Below are 18,420 nucleotides of genomic sequence, written 5' to 3'. Positions count from 1 at the left end.
CTAAACACATCTGGCTCTAGGCAAACTATTTCAGAGAAATTGACTCTGCCCTCCTGTTCAGTACTTTACATGAAGTAGAGAAACCTGTTTGATTTGGAAAATGATTGCTGTTGCACACATTCTACGAAAACTTCTAACAGTTCTTAGTAAACATTAGTAATCTCATTTGTCAAAAGAGTGACCAATGTTGTTTTCTTTAACTTGAGTTAAACCAGAATATTTTTTTTTCTGTTCTTGTATTATTAATACTTTGTATCAAAAAATGTAATTAATTTTTGTTTTTTAAAATCTTTATTCACACAAAAAAATGCAAAACATTTATGTTGCTAATTTGGCTTGGTAGACTGACTTTGTGAAGTTACCCACTCTAAGTAAGCTTTCTACAGAGTCAGAAGAAGTATTAAAGAAAAACCTGCACGTTATCGTTGCAATGCTCTGAAACTGTGTAGATGTCCGAATGAGATTCTGTACAAACAGTCCAGACTCCTTTTTAAAAGAACGTGAAATCTTTCTGTGACGCTGTGTTTTCTAGAGCTCTCTGCTTCCTCTCTGTAATGCAGTTCTGGCAGTTTGGAGAGTGGATGGAGGTGGTGATTGATGACCGTCTCCCAGTGAAAGATGGGAAGTTACTGTTTGTCCACTCCGCAGAGGGGACTGAATTCTGGAGCGCTCTGCTGGAAAAGGCCTACGCCAAGTAAGAACAAAGCTGAAAAAATCCACATGCCGATGCACAATCATACATTATTGTTGCAAATCCCTTTTCTTTTTTATACACTTACTGGCTTCATCAGGTACAGCTTGCTAGTACCTGGGTTGGGTCTCCTGATACCTTCAAGAGAAGCTTTCATGGCATTGATTCAACAAGGTGTTGGAAACATTTCACTGAGATTTTGAAATGTTTTCTGATTTGGATCCAATTCTGACCCTACTCTTTAAATCAGGGTCTCAAAATCCAGTCCTGGAGGGTGACAGTCCTTCAACTTTTAGATGTGCCTCTGCTGCACCACCTGAATAGAATAATTAAGGCTCTGGAGAACTGATCTACACAAGGTGGAGGTGATTAAATCATTTCATTCCAGTGTTTTGTACCTGTGGCACATCTAAAAACTGCAGGACTCCTCCCCTTGAGGACTGGAGTTTGACATCCCTGCTCTAAATGTTGCAACTGAAATGGAGACTCATCAACCAAGGCAATGTTTAGCTGTGTGAATTGTTGTCTCAGTTTCTTGTGGTACCCACTGTAGTCTTCTGCTGCTGTAGCTCATCTACTTTAAGGTTCAATGTATCAAGCGTTCAGAGATGTTATTCAGCATAGCTTTATTGTCACAAGTTGCTTTAGTTATAGACAGCTTTCTTAAGCCACTCTCCTCTGACGTTCGACGTCATCAACTCATTTTCACCCACGCAACAAATTCTCGCTGGATATTTTCTCACTTCAGGGCTGTTCTGTGTAAATCCAAGACTTTGTTTTACTGTGAAATCCCAGTAGATCAGTACAATCTGAAATATCCAGAGCAACAGCATAGTGCTGACGCTAGTGCTCCTCCCTAACTCTTGTCCTCAGGGCCGAACGTCCTGCATGTTTTGAATGTGACCCTGCTCTAACACACGTGATTGAAATGATTGTGTTGCCACCTCCTGCATGCCATCAGGTACTGCAGAAACCTAATTACACAGTCTTTTAAGTCAGGTGTGTGGCAACCGGGAAAGTCCTGAACCATGCAGAATTTTTTTTTTTTTTTTAGACCTCTAGTCCAAAAAACAAATTTAAATGCATATATCTTGAATTTAATAGGTCGTTATTTGTATTGACAAGCAATTGAAAATATCTACCAAATAAACTGGTACATGTCCTGTTTTTTAAGGTTGCAATCTAGTTTTTCTTTTTTTAAAGAAGTAAGATAATTATGTTTTTTTTTATCTAAGTAATTTTATTGTTCATAAATCTTTAAGGAGAAAAAAAAGAGCAGTTTAGTATTTGCAAACTGCTCTAGTATGACACCTAGTGGTTGTCCAGCATAATAAATCGGTCCTGATTGGTCCTTTTAATTAGTATCACAGGCTGCTTGGTTGATGATTCTTTTTTGTGTGTGTGGCTAAATTTTTATATATTTAAGAATTAGTTTCTTTAAAGTGAAGCATGTCGCATTTAAATTTGGATTCCTTCAGCCAAACGGATTGTCTTATCAGGAACTTGAAGCGTGATTCAAAAATTAATTTTCTCTTCTGGCTACAGTTTCAACCTCTCCCTTGAATATCTCAAGTCTAGAAACTGCCTGTTGACCAAACATTGTCCAGATGGTGCAATGTTTCATAAGACACTTGGCTCTTTCTAAAGAGGTTCAATGACTGAGAGATGCAGCTGCTTCATTTGACAGCTGTGGTCTCAGTTGTACTACTGAGATGCAGGTTTGTTCATATCAACACAAAGCTGCCAAGTTTACACAAGTTCCCATTTTAGTGCAATGCGAACATGACACTGCAGCAGCAAACGCTGGAACTGTAGTTTATTTAAACTTTAAAATAAACAACGCAGGGTGAAGTGTTTCTACTGTTACTGCCGCTCTTTTCCTTGGTGACCCAATTCATGCCCCAGAACTGCTCTGGTCTGCAGGCTGAACGGCTGTTATGAGGCTCTGTCGGGCGGCAGCACGTCAGAGGGCTTTGAGGACTTCACCGGAGGCGTGACAGAGATGTTTGAGCTGAAGAACGCCCCCTCAGACCTCTTCAGCATCATCGGCCGAGCCGTGGAGAGAGGATCCCTGCTCGGCTGCTCCATCGACGTCAGTACTGATCGTTTGCTTGCGCTCAGATTCAAGATGAGGTAGTTTTATCACAGGTTCTGAAAGGGATTGAGTATGATTTCTCAAACCGTCTTCTGACACGTTTGTGTCAAACTCGAGACCTGGGGGCCAAATCTGGCCCGCCATAAATTTTTATGAGGCTCTTTAGACTCTAGGGTGACATAGTAGACTAGATATGAAAGTCATAAATTCTTCAGTTTTTTTATTTTTATTATTTTTAAGAGGACACACATTGAGGGAATGTAAAACATTAATCCCCTGATTCTTTTTTCTTTTTTTTTTTACTTTGTTTAGGCTAAATAAATATAAATCAGAGCTTGATATTGTGTCTTGTATGTTTCTATGTTCATATAGATAAAGAAAACAAGCAAAAACCCCAAGAGATTAATTTTTCACTTTTCCTCAATGTAAGTTTTCTTTAAAAAAAACAAAAAAAAAAAAAAAAAACCTACATAATTATGACCACATAGTCTAAATATCTTCTTATAACCTATATTAAAATACCTATATTAACCTATATTAAAATATTGTAAGTGTTTGGGGTGGGAAGCAGGTTTTAGTTGAAGCCACTAGAGGGCAGCGACGCTTACACAACCGGAGCTGCCAGGAATCCAGTGTGTCAAAGGCTTTTGATCAGAACCTGTATTTGCAGACAGGGAGCACTGAACTCTGCAGCGAAGGACGTTCTGTCTGGTAAATTTGCCTTCCGATACTTTAGTTTGGGTATGACGTACCAGCAGTCCGCCAGGGAAAAGAACGTTGGACCTTTCTTCATACATGAGGAAATGGTGAATCATTGATTACCAGAATGTTCTTTTGCACTGTTCCAATGCTGCAGTTGCATCACAGCAAACGTTTGCAGGTGTGAATAGTTCAGAAACGGGAGCCCCAGAAAACGCCTGCTGCAGTTATTGATTTTTTTTTTAGTTTTTGTCGCCACAGTAATAAATCTGAGCTCGTGTCTGCGTCTCACAAGACACCACATGCTCTGCAGAGTCGTAGCTTGACCAAGCATTATGAGATTTCCCCGCTCTAGATAACGTGTCAGCGGAGACAAATAAACCGTCTCAGTGACCCCTATTCACAATCCAAGCGTTGCATTGTCTCTTTCACAGATCACCAGCTCAGGAGACATGGAGGCCGTCACATTCAAGAAGCTGGTGAAGGGCCACGCCTACTCCGTGACTGCTGTGGAGGAGGTGAGCCGTCGTGCTGGAGGAGGTGGGGGTCGGGATCCGGCCTGTCACAATAACAAATGTCGCTGGACGATAAGTTGTCCCAGAAGTTATTGCGATAGACGATAATATTGTTGTTTTGAGACGGTTTTCAAATAGTATAATAGTAGAAATGTAAGGAAACATTCTCAAAGCTCAACCAATTTTAAATTCTAAGGAACATTTAACGCTGGAGGACATTTCAAATATCCAAAATAAATAAAGCAACAGAAATAAAATTAAGTGTGAAGTCGGTAAATAAAAATTATTCTTCAAAAAAAAAAAGTGCTGATTAAGACCATGGATGAACATATAAACTGCAGTCCGCTCTGAAACTGATCCGGGACGTCCAGCACGAGTTTTGAGCCACATGATGTAAAGTCATGTCTTACTGGGAGTTTAATTTACCTCATAAACTAATTTGAAATCTTGGCTTTTAGTCACTGATTAAAAACAAAGTCCAATCAGAGCTCGGTGTTCTGAACACGCTGTGCAACAGATGGTTGTTCTGCAGCATCAGGGATTGCTTCGTACAGTTCACACAGAGCAGCAGAGTTCAGGTTGTGATGCAAACGGGTCGCTTCCTGTTTGTTTTCGGTGTATGTACTCTACATGTGACAAGTGTAAAAATAAACACGAGTGGTGTCTTTGCCTGCAGGTGATGTACAGAGGAAGCCCGACCAAGCTGGTCCGCATCAGGAACCCCTGGGGGGAGGTGGAATGGACCGGGGCCTGGAGTGACAAGTAAGGTCTTCCATAGACGGCTTTGTTTTTACCGCTTTGTACTTCTGTAGTGTAAAGATTTTCTTTCCTCGATTGAGATTTACAAATCTTGCTCCCAATCTGATTCAACTGCAATTTACCCGACTCCTTTCCTGGTCGCATAAATTGATGTTTACGTTTATTTAGAGGCTGAACCAGTTCAGATATTTTCAGGAGTGTATAGCGGGATAAATTTGCACCAAAATTTGTGTTTGGCACATTTTGTTTTTTATTGCTTGTAGATATCGAAAAGGTTAGCCGAGTAGTACAGGAGTTACACGTGATATTGGTAATCATCAATATCAATCGATATTGATGATCATCCAGTTTCCCGTCGATCTGTTGTGCTGATTTTCTCCCTTCACTCCACGGCATTGTTTGTTTTTAAGCGGTCACAAACTGCTTAAAATCTGCTGCGCCGCAAGTTAGTCAACAATTGTTGCTAGGTAACCAAAGGGCGAGCAAGTGAGCTAGTTGATGCCACCCGCCTTGTTTCAAATTTCAATGAAATTGATTATTCTATCGATTTTCGAGTTTTCGATCGATATTGGTCTCGAGTCTATAATGATGCATATTGTTGTTGATTTATTTCCCAGCTCTACTGAGTAGCATTTTTTTCTCTCTTGGAAATAAACACACATAAGTGTTTTCTTGTCTTTCCCACTTTGGGGAATGCCTAAGAGGAAGTGACTTCTGGGAACTAAATAATAAAAAAACAAAAACTTAATGGTTTATATATAATAACTGAGATGGACCTCGAGTAGAAAACCATGCGGTGCCGTTTATTTATTTTCCGTTTTTTATGAACTCGTTAGCGCCAGAGAATGGGACTCGGTGGACGGCTCCGTCAAAAGTCGGCTTCTGAACCGCAGTGAAGACGGAGAGTTCTGGTGAGTCTTAACAGAATAGAGACCCAGCCTCGTGAATTATTTCAACATTTACACCTGTGCTAAATCACAGTCCCACCTTCGGACAAGGCCATTTCAGCCAGACTTGTTTCCCTCTTCCAGGATGTCCTTCACTGACTTCCTGCGGGAGTTCAACCGTCTGGAGATCTGCAACCTGACGGCGGACGCCCTGCAGGACGGCCAGATGAAGAAGTGGAACACGTCGCTCTTCGGGGGCGAGTGGAGGAGAGGCAGCACCGCTGGAGGCTGCAGGAACTTCCCAGGTACTGACCGACGACGAGGAGGAGGAGGAGGAAGAGGAGATGAGATGGAACTGGGCCCAGAGATTGGAACTTGATTTTGTTGCCACATTTAGGGAAACAAAACGTTCATCCAAAAAGATCTCATGGTGTTAAACTTGATAAATGGCAAATGGTTCTTTAATTTGTATAAACTTCGTTATTTTGTCGAAAAGAAGCTGTTGTAGAGGGATGTGGGGAATATTTGGACTGTTGTCTGGAAGGAATGTGGACAAGTGACTCTTATTTAAACAATAATCAGTGACACAGTGCTCTCTTTCCTAATATTTTTGGGAATTCAATTCATGCTTCTTCTTTTTTTTTTTTGTTCTCACCATATTTTTCTCCTGATTTTAGTGATAAACATCTGAATTCTCATTTAAGGTTTTACACATAAATAAATCCTCATTATGAGTATTGGCCTGCGGTTCTCGTGGAAGGTGACCAGGCTGACCTTTTGCTCTCTCGCCTGCAGCCACGTTTTGGCTGAATCCTCAGTATAAGATCAAGCTGCAGCACCCCGACGCCCCCGGCAAACCAGACTGCAGCTTTTTGGTGGCGCTCATGCAAAAGGACCGCAGGAAGAAAAGAAAAGAGGGCAAAGACATGGAGACCATTGGGTTTGCTCTCTATGAGGTCAGCAGCGCTCTGTACAGATTTTACCTTCGCTCTTTAATTGAATAATCTTACTTTGTCTTCTGTCTCTTTTTACAGGTTCCAAAAGAGGTACTAGTCTACATATTTATTTTTCTCCAATAATTATTAGTTTGGAGGCCAGATTGCTACCTAGAAGTGAAGCATCAGAATGAAACTTCTCCTCAGTCTCTGCGTGCGTTTTTTTGTTTTTTTTTTAAATGACAGCCGTAAGAAAATGCTTTGCCGCCTCTGAACGTTTCTCTTAGTTCGTGGGGAGCTCGGGGGTCCACCTGAAGCGAGACTTCTTCCTCACGCACGCCTCCAGCGCTCGCTCGGAGCAGTTCATCAACCTGAGGGAGGTCAGCTCACGCCTGCGGTTGCCCATCGGGGAGTACATCATCGTCCCCTCCACCTTTGAGCCCAACAATGAGGGCGACTTTGTCCTGAGAGTCTTCTCCGAGAAACCTGCCGGCTCTGAGTGAGTGACGCTAAAGGTTCTGAAGAACTGATGCTGGCATTGTGAGAACTATAGTGTTTTTATTTTTATAGTTGAGCTCATGCAGCGCGAAAAGTCAATCAAGGGTTTCCAAAGGGTTTGAATTAGAATCATCATGCACCAAGAAGAGTAAAATCATCTGAAGAGAAAATACAAAATGTTGGCCCTGTATTAGCTTGGTTTATTTACAGTTATGTAAAAAAAAAGTAAACAACGCTGTGAAGCAGATTCATTAGATGCAAGTTGAGAAGATTAGGCGTAGCTGCATTTAGCTAAATTTCCAGTCTGTGGTTTGTAGATTTTTTTACTCAGCAGTGTGTACAATTCATTTGTAGCCATAATTACCACACTTGTTTAAAAAAAAGATCTGACCACTCAAAGGGTTTCCATTACAATCCTGGGTTTGTGTCGGTTATGCATCAACAGGCGTTTTGGCTGCAACCAAACCAGAAGCGGATTTATTCCAGTTTTAGAAAATCCATTTTCTAAAACTAAAACATCTCAAGAAAATGTTGAAATATTTGAGGGGAAATTACTTAAGACAATTGTGTTGTTGTTTTTCTTGGTTGCTGACTGAGAAAATAATTTCAGTCACTTTATTTTTGCTCCTGTCTCTGATATTCCTGTCAACATTAAGCAATTGTTTTTAAATTAAATACTAATTTCATTATTTGATATATTTACTGGCTTCCAATAACAAAAGCATAGAGATGTTACCTAAAAACCAACTTCTTGGGTATCTTGACAAAAGGAAGATACCATGATCCAATACTGAATAGTTTACTCATTATTGTTCGTTTCTGAAATTCGTTGGTTTCATTGTCACGTTTTGCATCTGTTGCCGTCTGCTGAATAATGTCTTGCGAAAGTCAAAAGGTCATAACTTATTTTCTCTTCTGGCTGTCAGGGAGCTTGATGACAAAGTGGTTGCAAATATTCCCCCGGAGGTGAGAGGAGGCGATTGATTCAATTAAACTTCAAACTAAATTTGCATTCAGAAAGTGTCATTAACGTGTCATTAACGTGTTTCAGACTAAAGTCGATGAGAGCCAGATTGACGCCAGCTTCAAGAATCTCTTCAGGCAGCTGGCCGGCAACGTAGGCGCCCTATAAAACTCAGTAACTGTGTTGAACTGGCAAAGTCGTAATTAATTCAACTGAATTTTGTTTGGCCCAACAGGACATGGAGATCAGCCTGACTGAGCTTCAGACGATACTGAACAGGATCATTAGCAAACGTTAGTCATTTGAGAAACTATCCAATCTTTTTTGTTTTGTTTTGTTTAAATCTGTGTTGTCGTTTCTCTAATATCGCTATACAGTTTGTTCACCAATAAATAGTCATATTCCTGCTTTTCTTCCACTACCAGATAAGGACCTGAAAACAGACGGCTTCTCTAAAGAAGCTTGCCGCAGTATGATAAACCTCATGGACGTATCCTTGAAAATGAGATGAAATACCGACCAGAGTTTTGATTGCGCTGCTTGGATCTTTAATTTCCTTCCCGTGTTTTTAAAATCCTGAATGTTCCTGAACTTCGTAACTCAGGCGGACGGGAGCGGGAAGCTGGGCCTGACCGAGTTCCACGTCCTGTGGGAGAAGATCAAACGATACCTGGTGAGATTCAGCACTAAAGCCTCAGTCACTGAGCTCCAAACAGCCTGAATTTCAATCGCTAATCCAGTCTTGGTGATTAGGAACCGCATAACTGACCATTGCTATGGGTCCAGTGCCATGCTAATGTGACCGGTGAACTTCTGCGTTGTGTGTGGTGATCAGACAAACCATAAAACTCCGAGTCAGGGTTTGGAGGCGGTCTCCGTTTATTTATCCTGTCAATCGGGAGACATTAGCATTAGCACATAGCATGTGCTCCAGTTCGCCAGCCCGATCTCTCCCCAGTGGAACAAGTAACAAAAGGGCTAACATACCTGTCAATCGGGAGACATTAGCATTAGCACATAGCATGTGCTCCAGTTCGCCAGCCCGATCTCTCCCCAGTGGAACAAGTAACAAAAGGGCTAACATACCTGTCAATCGGGAGACATTAGCATTAGCACATAGCATGTGCTCCAGTTCGCCAGCCCGATCTATGCAAAAATAACAGTATTAACATGCATCAGATGTTATAAAGGCGTAATAGCAACTCAACTGAAAATATCCATCATTAATACAGGCGGAAAAAATAAACATTCGAACAATATAAATGAAAGGATTACAACGGATTATAAAACTTGTCTCTCCCCAGTGGAACAAGCAACAAAAGGGAAGAGGAAATTAATAACTGTATTTATAATGGTCCTGGAGGACCTGAACAAAAGAAGAAGAAAGAAGGGCGGAGCTGGAGGACCAAACCCCTTATAGCAGACACAGAGGAACACAAGGATAGACAAATATAAGAGGACAAATAAATTAAAGAAAACATTTTGTGGAAATATACGACTAACAATATAAACCCAGTTACACTAAAGTATTTACCTGGGTTGCATAGCAGCCACAAACTAGAATTTATCTTTTATTATTAATCTGATGGATCATCAGAAAGATGGAAGCAGGATGAAAAGGAAAAATGGTTTTCAAAACATAACCAAAAAAAACAAACATGAAAAGTCTGGCTAAACCAGTTCGTTTTCTGCCACAAGACATTTTGAAATCCTGTTTTGGTGAAAGTTGAATTTTTCAAATCTTAGTCGTTCACCCCTGACAATGAGCTTCATCTTATTAGTAAAAATAAATAAAAAATAAAAATTTTTTTGGAGTACAAGACTAATAGACGTCTCGATGTAGAATCCCTTCTGGGTTTGGATCCTGAAGAGTTACAGTGGCGACTTGAGCTAATTCTCTTATTAAAGCTTTCCTTCCCTGTACTTTTTGTAGGTCTGTCATATAAAAGCTCAATTAAATACTATAAAATTTAAGGAAACATGACAAATTAAGAGGAACGTCAAAAGATATCAATACTTTTCCCAGATTCAGGGTTTGCTGAAGCACTAGCGACCAATTTCTAGCACAAACATTCCCATGTTTTTTTTTCAAATATTAAATGTGTAGAACGACAACCCTTTTTAAAAAATAATTGAATGATTTCATGTCTAACTGCTGTCTTTTCTTTTCTTCCTCTGTCTCTGTGGACTCCTACCTCATCAGACCATATTCAGACAGTTTGATTTGGACAAATCGGGCACCATGAACTCCTATGAGATGCGGATGGCCCTTGAGTCTGCAGGTACTCTTCTGTCTAACATCGATAAAGGGCAGGAAAAAAATCAACTCTGAGTTTTTAACCCTTTGTCCTCCCCGCTAGGCTTCAAGCTGAACAACCATCTGTTCCAGCTGATCATCCTGCGGTACACAGAGGAGGACCTGTCCATCGACTTTGACAACTTTGTCACCTGTTTGGTCCGACTGGAGACGATGTTCAGTGAGATGCTTTTATTTGACCCCTTTTGTGACCCGAAGAAAAACCCCAATATTGGTTGTATCCAGAAGGAAAATCTGCACTGGTTTTCGGTCTGTTTTTAACAGAAAATGCAAGATGCAAAATGGTTTTCTACGCTTTTGTCTCAACAGAAACATTTAAAAACATGGACACGGATGGAGACGGTCAAATATCCCTCAACTTCTTTCAGGTAGAGCCTAAACCCTGAATGGTATTTTAATTCATCCTACAAGCAAACTGTACACCTGTGTTGTATTCATTTCCTGCTCTCCTCGTTCCACAGTGGGTTACTCTGACCATGTTCGCCTAGAGATGAGAGGAGTCCATGAACCACTTCCCACTGGAATTCCAGGCCCATTATTCCCGGAAGTTTTTATTTTATTTTTTTTACATTTTCACCAGTGCCTTTACTGCTCTCTCCTCCTCCAGGATGCTCTCTGCTGAGGCCTTGTGTCGCTATAACAGACACTCTTGGTGATTCCAGTGCCTGTTTCGGAAATGTGCCAATCCTTTATTATCTGTTGCATACTTTGCCAAATGAAGGGAGCTCTGTTGTTGTAGCCTTGCTCACTCTGGGTGCTAATGTTTTGCTTTTCTTTTTTTACCTTTAAGTAATGCTGATAAACTATATAGACATAAAGAAATTGTTGGTTGGATCTAAGTGGGTGGACACAGGGTTGTGCTTTTGTAGCATTTTTTTAAATTCACAAAATCTTAAATTTTTATCACCACACATGATGGTGTTTTCTTTCACTCGGACGAGGATTCTGCAGTCACTTGCTTTAGTTTGAATTGACCACCTGTGCACTCGTGGGCATTTGGCAACTTTTATAAAGTTTTGTCTCTGATTCACAAGTATTAACGCTTTTGTTGTTTGTTTATTTTTTTTTTTACGTGAGCCACGGCCCAGTTTTTGATACACGCTGGTTAGCCATTTAGCTAATTAGCGCTCCCAGCCAGTTGATCACAGCTCTGCAATTCCTCAGTCACTTCTGACGGAAATGAACAGTTCAGATAATCCGGAGCAGGGTCCAATTAAATAAATATAAATGTTTTACGTACGGTAGACAATTCCCTCGGCAACTTTGAGAAAATTTGGTTTTAGCGCTGAGAGGGGCTAAGATCAAAGAAGATTTAAATTCTTGGTCTAAACTTTTAAAGCATTTCATCTGAGCGCTACTGCAAACCTTCTTCAGATGAGCTTTTACCACAAAGGCAGTGTTCGTATGCAGTCGAAATGAACTATTTGAAATACTTTTTGCAAAATGTAGCATGTTTACAGTTCTGTGTTGCAATTATAGGAACTAGAAAATTCCTGAAGAAATTTAACTGGGGCCTGCCAAAGTGTGCCCGTCAGTTTGGACCCAGCGTTCTGATGCTAAAAATTTCCATCAATGCTAAAGAAAGCTGCAATGTAATCAATAGAATCAATAGAATCACCAGAAAGTTAATTAAACTGGACATGCACCATTCAGTATGATAAATTATGTGTATAAGCTAAAATGAGCAAAAATGCTAATGTTAGCGTGAATGCTCTCAGTAGCATGTGGGATATTATTTGAATGTTCCCTGTAAGTTACTTAATTCCTTCAGAATACTAAACATGGCAGATAAGTAAGAAAAATAGGTAATAGCTTATTTAAGCTAAAAGGCTAATGCTAATGAACTGCCTTGCTACGCAAGGCAGCTCCCTAACCTGAGAGAACCAGATAATGCAGAATGATATCATTGCACCGCCTATGGCGGTGCACTATTCAGAGGGGCATATTGAGGCTTTTATTCTGAAATTTGCAGTAAGCTTCATATTAAATGCCCACACTAATCCAATGTGTAAGAGTGCTTTGGATAAACCAGTCACATAAAGCCAAAAAGAGCAATTACATGATGTAAAAATTCCCAAGGCTTTTATTTTGAAATTTTGTTAAGCTTCATTTGAAAGGGTCAAAGTCATCCCATGTGTAACAGTCATTGGATTAAATCAGTCATATAACGCTCAAAAAGCAAGGACCTGATGTAAAAATTTTCAAGGGCTTTTATTTTGAAATTTTCAGTAAGCTTCATTTCAAAGGGCCAAACTCATCCCATGTGTAACAGTGACAGGGTTAAATGAGTTATATACAGCCCATAGCAGCAAGTTGTTCTAAAGGCCAGCTCAGTCCTCTTCTGTTTTAACTGAACTACTAGTTAGAACTACAGTGATGCGTATTTGTAGTCCTTAGGAGCTCTCCTGCTCTGGGTTCCGTTGCCATGGTAAATAATCCTCCTGCCAGCTGTGTGAGTGAGACATCCAGGGGAGACAATTCTCTGTTTGAGCCAGCCAGTTTGACTAAAAAGCATTGCAGCATTGCAAAAACTGTTTCCGTTAGGAACCGTAATACATATTCGAAAACCGTTTGAAGCATATGAGAGGGCTATTTGTCGTCTCACATAGTCCCGCCATTCATATCTCTACCTCACTCACAGTATTAACAGCGATGAGATAAAAAAAAGTGTGTGCCAAGGTCTGAAATTTATCAGAAATACATGGAAGTGAATCAGTGAGATCTGTCTGCTACCCTGGCGCATGACTTTGCTCTGAAGCACCTGGAGAGAAAACTGTAAGCGCTAGATAATTTTTGAAAACATTTGACCGGAGCAGGCACGCGTATCAATGTCATGACCAAGTTTGATACCAATCATGCAATATTTGTGAGCGTGAGGGCGAGTTAAAAAATGATTTGGGGTCAAAATGTCACTCTGACTCTCACTCTAGCGGAGCGGCCTTCACACTCTGATTTTTCCAAAAATCAAAAACTTTGGGTCGCTTAGAAAGAAGTTGTGGACAAACCATAATACATATTGACGTGCTTTCTTCACTTTAAAAGAGATCACGGACGTATCTACAAAATGAAGTTTGAATGGCGTTTCTACATGAAGTTATGACGACACAGAAAATCCTCAAAAATAGGGTATTTTTAAGATTTAGAGGTTGCTTCGTCCCCTTGACGACGAGATTTCACCTGGTGAGCTCGTTAGTGATTTTGGGGTCGTTTTTTGCTTTTTACATCGCCATGGTAACTCCAAATCCCACCAAAAATAATAGCACACCTCCCGGGATCGAGCCGCACGTTTTGATACCACTTTTGTGGGTGGGCTCGCAGCGGTACGAGCCGCATTCCGGGTGACGGAAGAATAATAAATAACTAGAAAATTCCTGAAGAAATTTAACTGGGGCCTGCCAAAGTGTGCCCGTCGGTTTGGACCCAGCGTTCTGATGCTAAGAATTTGCATCAATGCTAAGCTTAGCTGAATGGTAGTCAATAGCCCTTGGAGAGTCACAAGCATGTTTACTAACATGCACTTGCACCATTCAGTATGTTGAAATTAGTGTATTAGCTCAAGTTAGCCAAAATGCTATTGTAAGCATAAATACTTTCAGTAACATGTGGGGTATCATTAGAATGTTCTCTGTAAGTTACTTACTCCATTAAGTATATTAAACATGGCTAATAAGACAGAAAAATAGGTAAAAGCTTATTTAAGCTATAAGGCTAATGCTAATGAACTGCCTTGCTGCGCAAGGCAGTTCCCTAACCTCGGATAAACAGATAATGCAGAATGATATCATCATTGCATGTGCACTGTCCAGAGGGGCATATTGAGGCTTTTATTTTGAAATTTGCAGTAAGCTTCATATTAAATGCCCACACTAATCCAATGTGTAAGAGTGCTTTGGATAAACCAGTCACATAAAGCCAAAAATGAGCAAATATATGATGTAAAAATTGCCAAGGCTTTTATTTTGAAATTTTTAGTAAGCATCATATGAAATGGCCAAACTCATCCCATGTGTAACAGTGAATGTGTTAAATCGTTTCTATAATGCTCAAAACACAAGTAGTTCTAAAAGCTCAGTCCTCCTCTGTAGTAACTGACAGTTCCACCATGTTGTAGTTCTAACCTTCAGTCTTTGTAGTTCTAAAGAGCAGCTCAACTGTCATGAGAGTGAAACACACAGGGAGAGATGGAATACTAATAGTTTTAAGCAGTTACTTTTTCTGATCAAAGCAGGCCAAACATATCTTTACCTAAGTGTTGCCAATAGCATGTGGGGTATCATTTGAATGTTTTCTGTAATTGATTTACTCCATTCAGTATATTTAAAATGAGTAAGTAAGAAAAATAGCTAATAGTTTATTTAAGGTAAAAGTCTTATCTTAATTGACTGCCTTTGCTAAGGCAGATCCCTAACCTGAGAGAAGAATATAAAGCATTCTAATATTATTGCATGTATACATGCATTCACCTGAGGGAAATATGAAGGCTTTTATTTTGAAATATAAACATAAGCTTCATATCAAATGCCCACACTAATCCAAAGCCTAACAGTGTTTGGGTTAAATTCCTTATTTACTGGCCTAAACAGCCAGTAGTTCTAACTGGAAGCTCTGTTTTAACTGAGTGTTAGTTAGAACTACAGATATGGTGTTCTGATAGTCCTATTTAATATCATTAGGTCAAAGGTTAATGCCATTGCACTGGCTTGCACAGCAAGCCAGTGCCATAACCTGAGAGGAAAAGATAATATAGGCAGAGATTTTTTCAGCGCCTTACGGCGCTGCACTCACCTGACAGAGATATTGGGGCTTTTATTGGGAAATTTCAATTAAGCTTTATTTAAAAATTACACACTAATCATTTGTGTAAGAATGGTTTGTTAAAATCAGTTATAAAATGCCCAAAACACAAGTAGTTCTGAAGGCCAGCTCATTCCAGAGTGTCCTCCCATGAATCAGCTGCTCTTGCCCCATGTGTTCCGTTGCTATGGTAATGGATCAGCTGCTAACTGTCAGTGTGTTTGAGACAGAAAGGGGGGAACAAAATTCTATCTTTGTGAGACACCCAGCCAATTAATATGGAAAAAGCACTCCGAACAAACCTTTGCCGTTCAGGAACCGTAATACATATTCAAAAACCGTTTGAAGCGTATAAGAGGGCTATTTGTCTTCTCCGATAGTACCGCAATTCATATTTTTACCTCATTCACAGTAATTGCAGTGATGAGACAAAAAATTGTGCAGAAACTTTTCAGAAATACATGGAAGTGAATCAGGGAGAGCGTCAGTTACCCTGTCCCATAATTTCACTCTGAAGCACCTTGACAGAAAACCGTAAATGCTAGAGAAATATCGAACACATTTTACCGGAGCAGGCACGCGTATCAATGTCATGACCGAGTTTGATACCAATCGGGCGATATTTGTGGGCGTGACGGCGATTTCAAAATTGCTGGGGTCAGAAATCTGCTTAAATTCTCACTCTAAAAAGCGTCAGTTGGTGTCAGTTATGCTCTGCGTTTCGCAGTTGGAAATTTTGCTCGCTTTTTACTTCGACTTCGTAAGTCCGATTCCTTATAAAAATAATAGCACACCTGCGGGATCGGGCATGCCGTTTGATACCACTTTTGTGGGTGGGCTCTAGCGGTACGAGCCGCATTAACGGTAACGGAAGAATAATAAATAATACGTACTAGAAAATTCCTGAAGAAATTTAACTGGGGCCTGCCAAAGTGTGCCCGTCGGTTTGGACCCAGCGTTCTGATACTAAAAATTAGCATCAATGCTAAAGAAATCTGCAATGTAATCAATAGAATCACAAGAATGTTAAGTAAACTGGACATGCACCATTCAGTATGATAAAGTAAGTGTATTAGCTAAAATGAGCAAAAATGCTAATGTTAGCATGAATGCTGTCAGTAGCATGTGGGATATTATTAGAATGTTCTCTGTAATTTACTTAATTCCTTCAGAATACTAACTATGGCAGATAAGTAAGAAAATAATGTTATAGCTTATTTAAGCTAAAAGGCTAATAATGAACTGCCTTGCTACGCAAGGCAGCTCCCTAACCTGAGAGAACCAGATAATGCAGAATGATATCATTGCACCGCCTGCTGCGGTGCACTATTCAGAAGGGCATATTGAGGCTTTTATTTTGAAATTTGCAGTAAGCATCATAAGAAATGGTCAAAGTCATCCCATGTGTAACAGTGAATGTGTTAAATCGTTTCTATAATGCTCAAAACACAAGTAGTTCTAAAGGCCAGCTCAGTCCTCCTCTGTAGTAACTGACAGTTCCACCATGTTGTAGTTCTAACCTTCAGTCTTTGTAGTTCTAAACAGCAGCTCAACTGTCATGTGAGTGAAACACACAGGGAGAGATGGAATCCAAACTGTTTGAAGCAGTTACTTTTTCTGATCAAAGCAGGCCAAACATATCTTTACCTAAGTGTTGCCAATAGCATGTGGGGTATCATTAGAGTGTTTTCTGTAATTGATTTACTCCATTCAGTATATTTAAAATGACTAATAAGTAAGTAAAATAGCTAATAGTTTATTTAAGGTAAAAGTCTTATCTTAATGATAACCCTAACCTGAGAGAAGAATATAAAGCATTCTAATATTATTGCATCGCCTTACGGCGATGCATTAACCTGAGGGCAATATGAAGGCTTTTATTTTGAAAAATAAACATAAGCTTCATATTAAATGCTCACACTAATCCAATGCCTAACAGTGTTTGAGTTAAATCTCTTATTTACTGGCCTAAACAGCCAGTAGTTCTAAATGGAAGCTCTGTTTTAACTGAGTGTTAGTTAGAACTACAGATATGGTGTTCTGATAGTCCTATTTAATATCATTAGGTCAAAGGTTAATGCCATTGCACTGGCTTGCTGCGCAAGCCAGTGCCATAACCTGAGAGGAAAAGATAATATAGGCAGAGATTTTTCCAGCGCCTTACGGCGCTGCACTCACCTGACAGAGATATTGGGGCTTTTATTGGGAAATTTCAATTAAGCTTTATTTAAAAATTACACACTAATCATTTGTGTAAGAATGGTTTGTTAAAATCAGTTATAAAATGCCCAAAACACAAGTAGTTCTGAAGGCCAGCTCATTCCAGAGTGTCCTCCCATGAATCAGCTGCTCTGGCCTCATGTGTTCCGTTGCTATGGTAATGGATCAGCTGCTAACTGTCATTTGTGTGTGAGACAGAAAGGGGGGAAAAAAATTCTATCTTTGTGAGACACCCAGCCAATTAATATGGAAAAAGCATTCCGAACAAACCTTTGCCGTTCAGGAACCGTAATACATATTTGAAAACCGTTTGAAGCGTATGAGAGGGCTATTTGTCGTCTCCGATAGTACCGCAATTCATATTTTTACCTCATTCACAGTAATTGCAGTGATGAGACAAAAAATAGTGTGTGCAGGGCTCAGAAAATTTTCAGAAATACATGGAAGTGAATCTGGGAGAGCGTCAGTTACCCTGTCCCATGATTTCACTCTGAAGCACCTTGACAGAAAACCGTAAATGCTAGATCAAAGCAGGCCAAACATATCTTTACCTAAGTGTTGCCAATAGCATTTGGGGTATCATTTGAATGTTTTCTGTAATTGATTTACTCAATTCAGTATATTTAAAATGACTAAGTAAGAAAAATAGCTAATAGTTTATTCAAGGTAAAAGTCTTATCTTAATGATCTGCCTTGCTGCGCAAGGCAGATCCCTAACCTGAGAGAAGAATATAAAGCATTCTAATATTATTGCATCGCCTTACGGCGATGCATTAACCTGAGGGCAATATGAAGGCTTTTATTTTGAAAAATAAACATAAGCTTCATATTAAATGCTCACACTAATCCAATGCCTAACAGTGTTTGGGTTAAATTCCTTATTTACTGGCCTAAACAGCCAGTAGTTCTAAATTGAAGCTCTGTTTTAACTGAGTGTTAGTTAGAACTACAGATATGGTGTTCTGATTGTCCTATTTAATATCATTAGGTCAAAGGTTAATGCCATTGCACTGGCTTGCGCAGCAAGCCAGTGCCATAACCTGAGA

At 39.8% G+C, this 18,420-nt stretch overlaps 1 protein-coding gene across 1 annotated transcript in view; it reads left to right on the top strand.

Moving 5' to 3' along the window:
* Positions 1 to 11,396, top strand: part of capn1 (calpain 1) — a 36,979-nt gene extending 25,583 nt beyond the window's left edge. Inside the window, exons 5-22 of the mRNA XM_044097310.1 lie at positions 561 to 694; positions 2,615 to 2,783; positions 3,920 to 4,003; positions 4,677 to 4,762; positions 5,596 to 5,670; positions 5,791 to 5,951; positions 6,442 to 6,602; positions 6,681 to 6,692; positions 6,869 to 7,080; positions 8,006 to 8,045; positions 8,131 to 8,196; positions 8,279 to 8,336; positions 8,469 to 8,533; positions 8,648 to 8,716; positions 10,247 to 10,325; positions 10,404 to 10,520; positions 10,670 to 10,728; positions 10,822 to 11,396. Of these exons, the coding sequence (XP_043953245.1) occupies positions 561 to 694; positions 2,615 to 2,783; positions 3,920 to 4,003; positions 4,677 to 4,762; positions 5,596 to 5,670; positions 5,791 to 5,951; positions 6,442 to 6,602; positions 6,681 to 6,692; positions 6,869 to 7,080; positions 8,006 to 8,045; positions 8,131 to 8,196; positions 8,279 to 8,336; positions 8,469 to 8,533; positions 8,648 to 8,716; positions 10,247 to 10,325; positions 10,404 to 10,520; positions 10,670 to 10,728; positions 10,822 to 10,848 (1,674 nt within the window). The 3' untranslated portion in view covers positions 10,849 to 11,396. The remainder of the gene's footprint in view (positions 1 to 560; positions 695 to 2,614; positions 2,784 to 3,919; positions 4,004 to 4,676; positions 4,763 to 5,595; positions 5,671 to 5,790; positions 5,952 to 6,441; positions 6,603 to 6,680; positions 6,693 to 6,868; positions 7,081 to 8,005; positions 8,046 to 8,130; positions 8,197 to 8,278; positions 8,337 to 8,468; positions 8,534 to 8,647; positions 8,717 to 10,246; positions 10,326 to 10,403; positions 10,521 to 10,669; positions 10,729 to 10,821) is intronic.
* The last annotated feature ends 7,024 nt before the right edge of the window (positions 11,397 to 18,420 follow it).

This window comes from Gambusia affinis, linkage group LG18, assembly GCF_019740435.1.
Source record: "Gambusia affinis linkage group LG18, SWU_Gaff_1.0, whole genome shotgun sequence".
In the NCBI taxonomy this organism is placed as follows: Eukaryota; Metazoa; Chordata; class Actinopteri; order Cyprinodontiformes; family Poeciliidae; genus Gambusia; species Gambusia affinis.
Note: the sequence above shows the minus strand (reverse complement) of the source record. Positions and strands in the feature narration are given on the sequence as shown.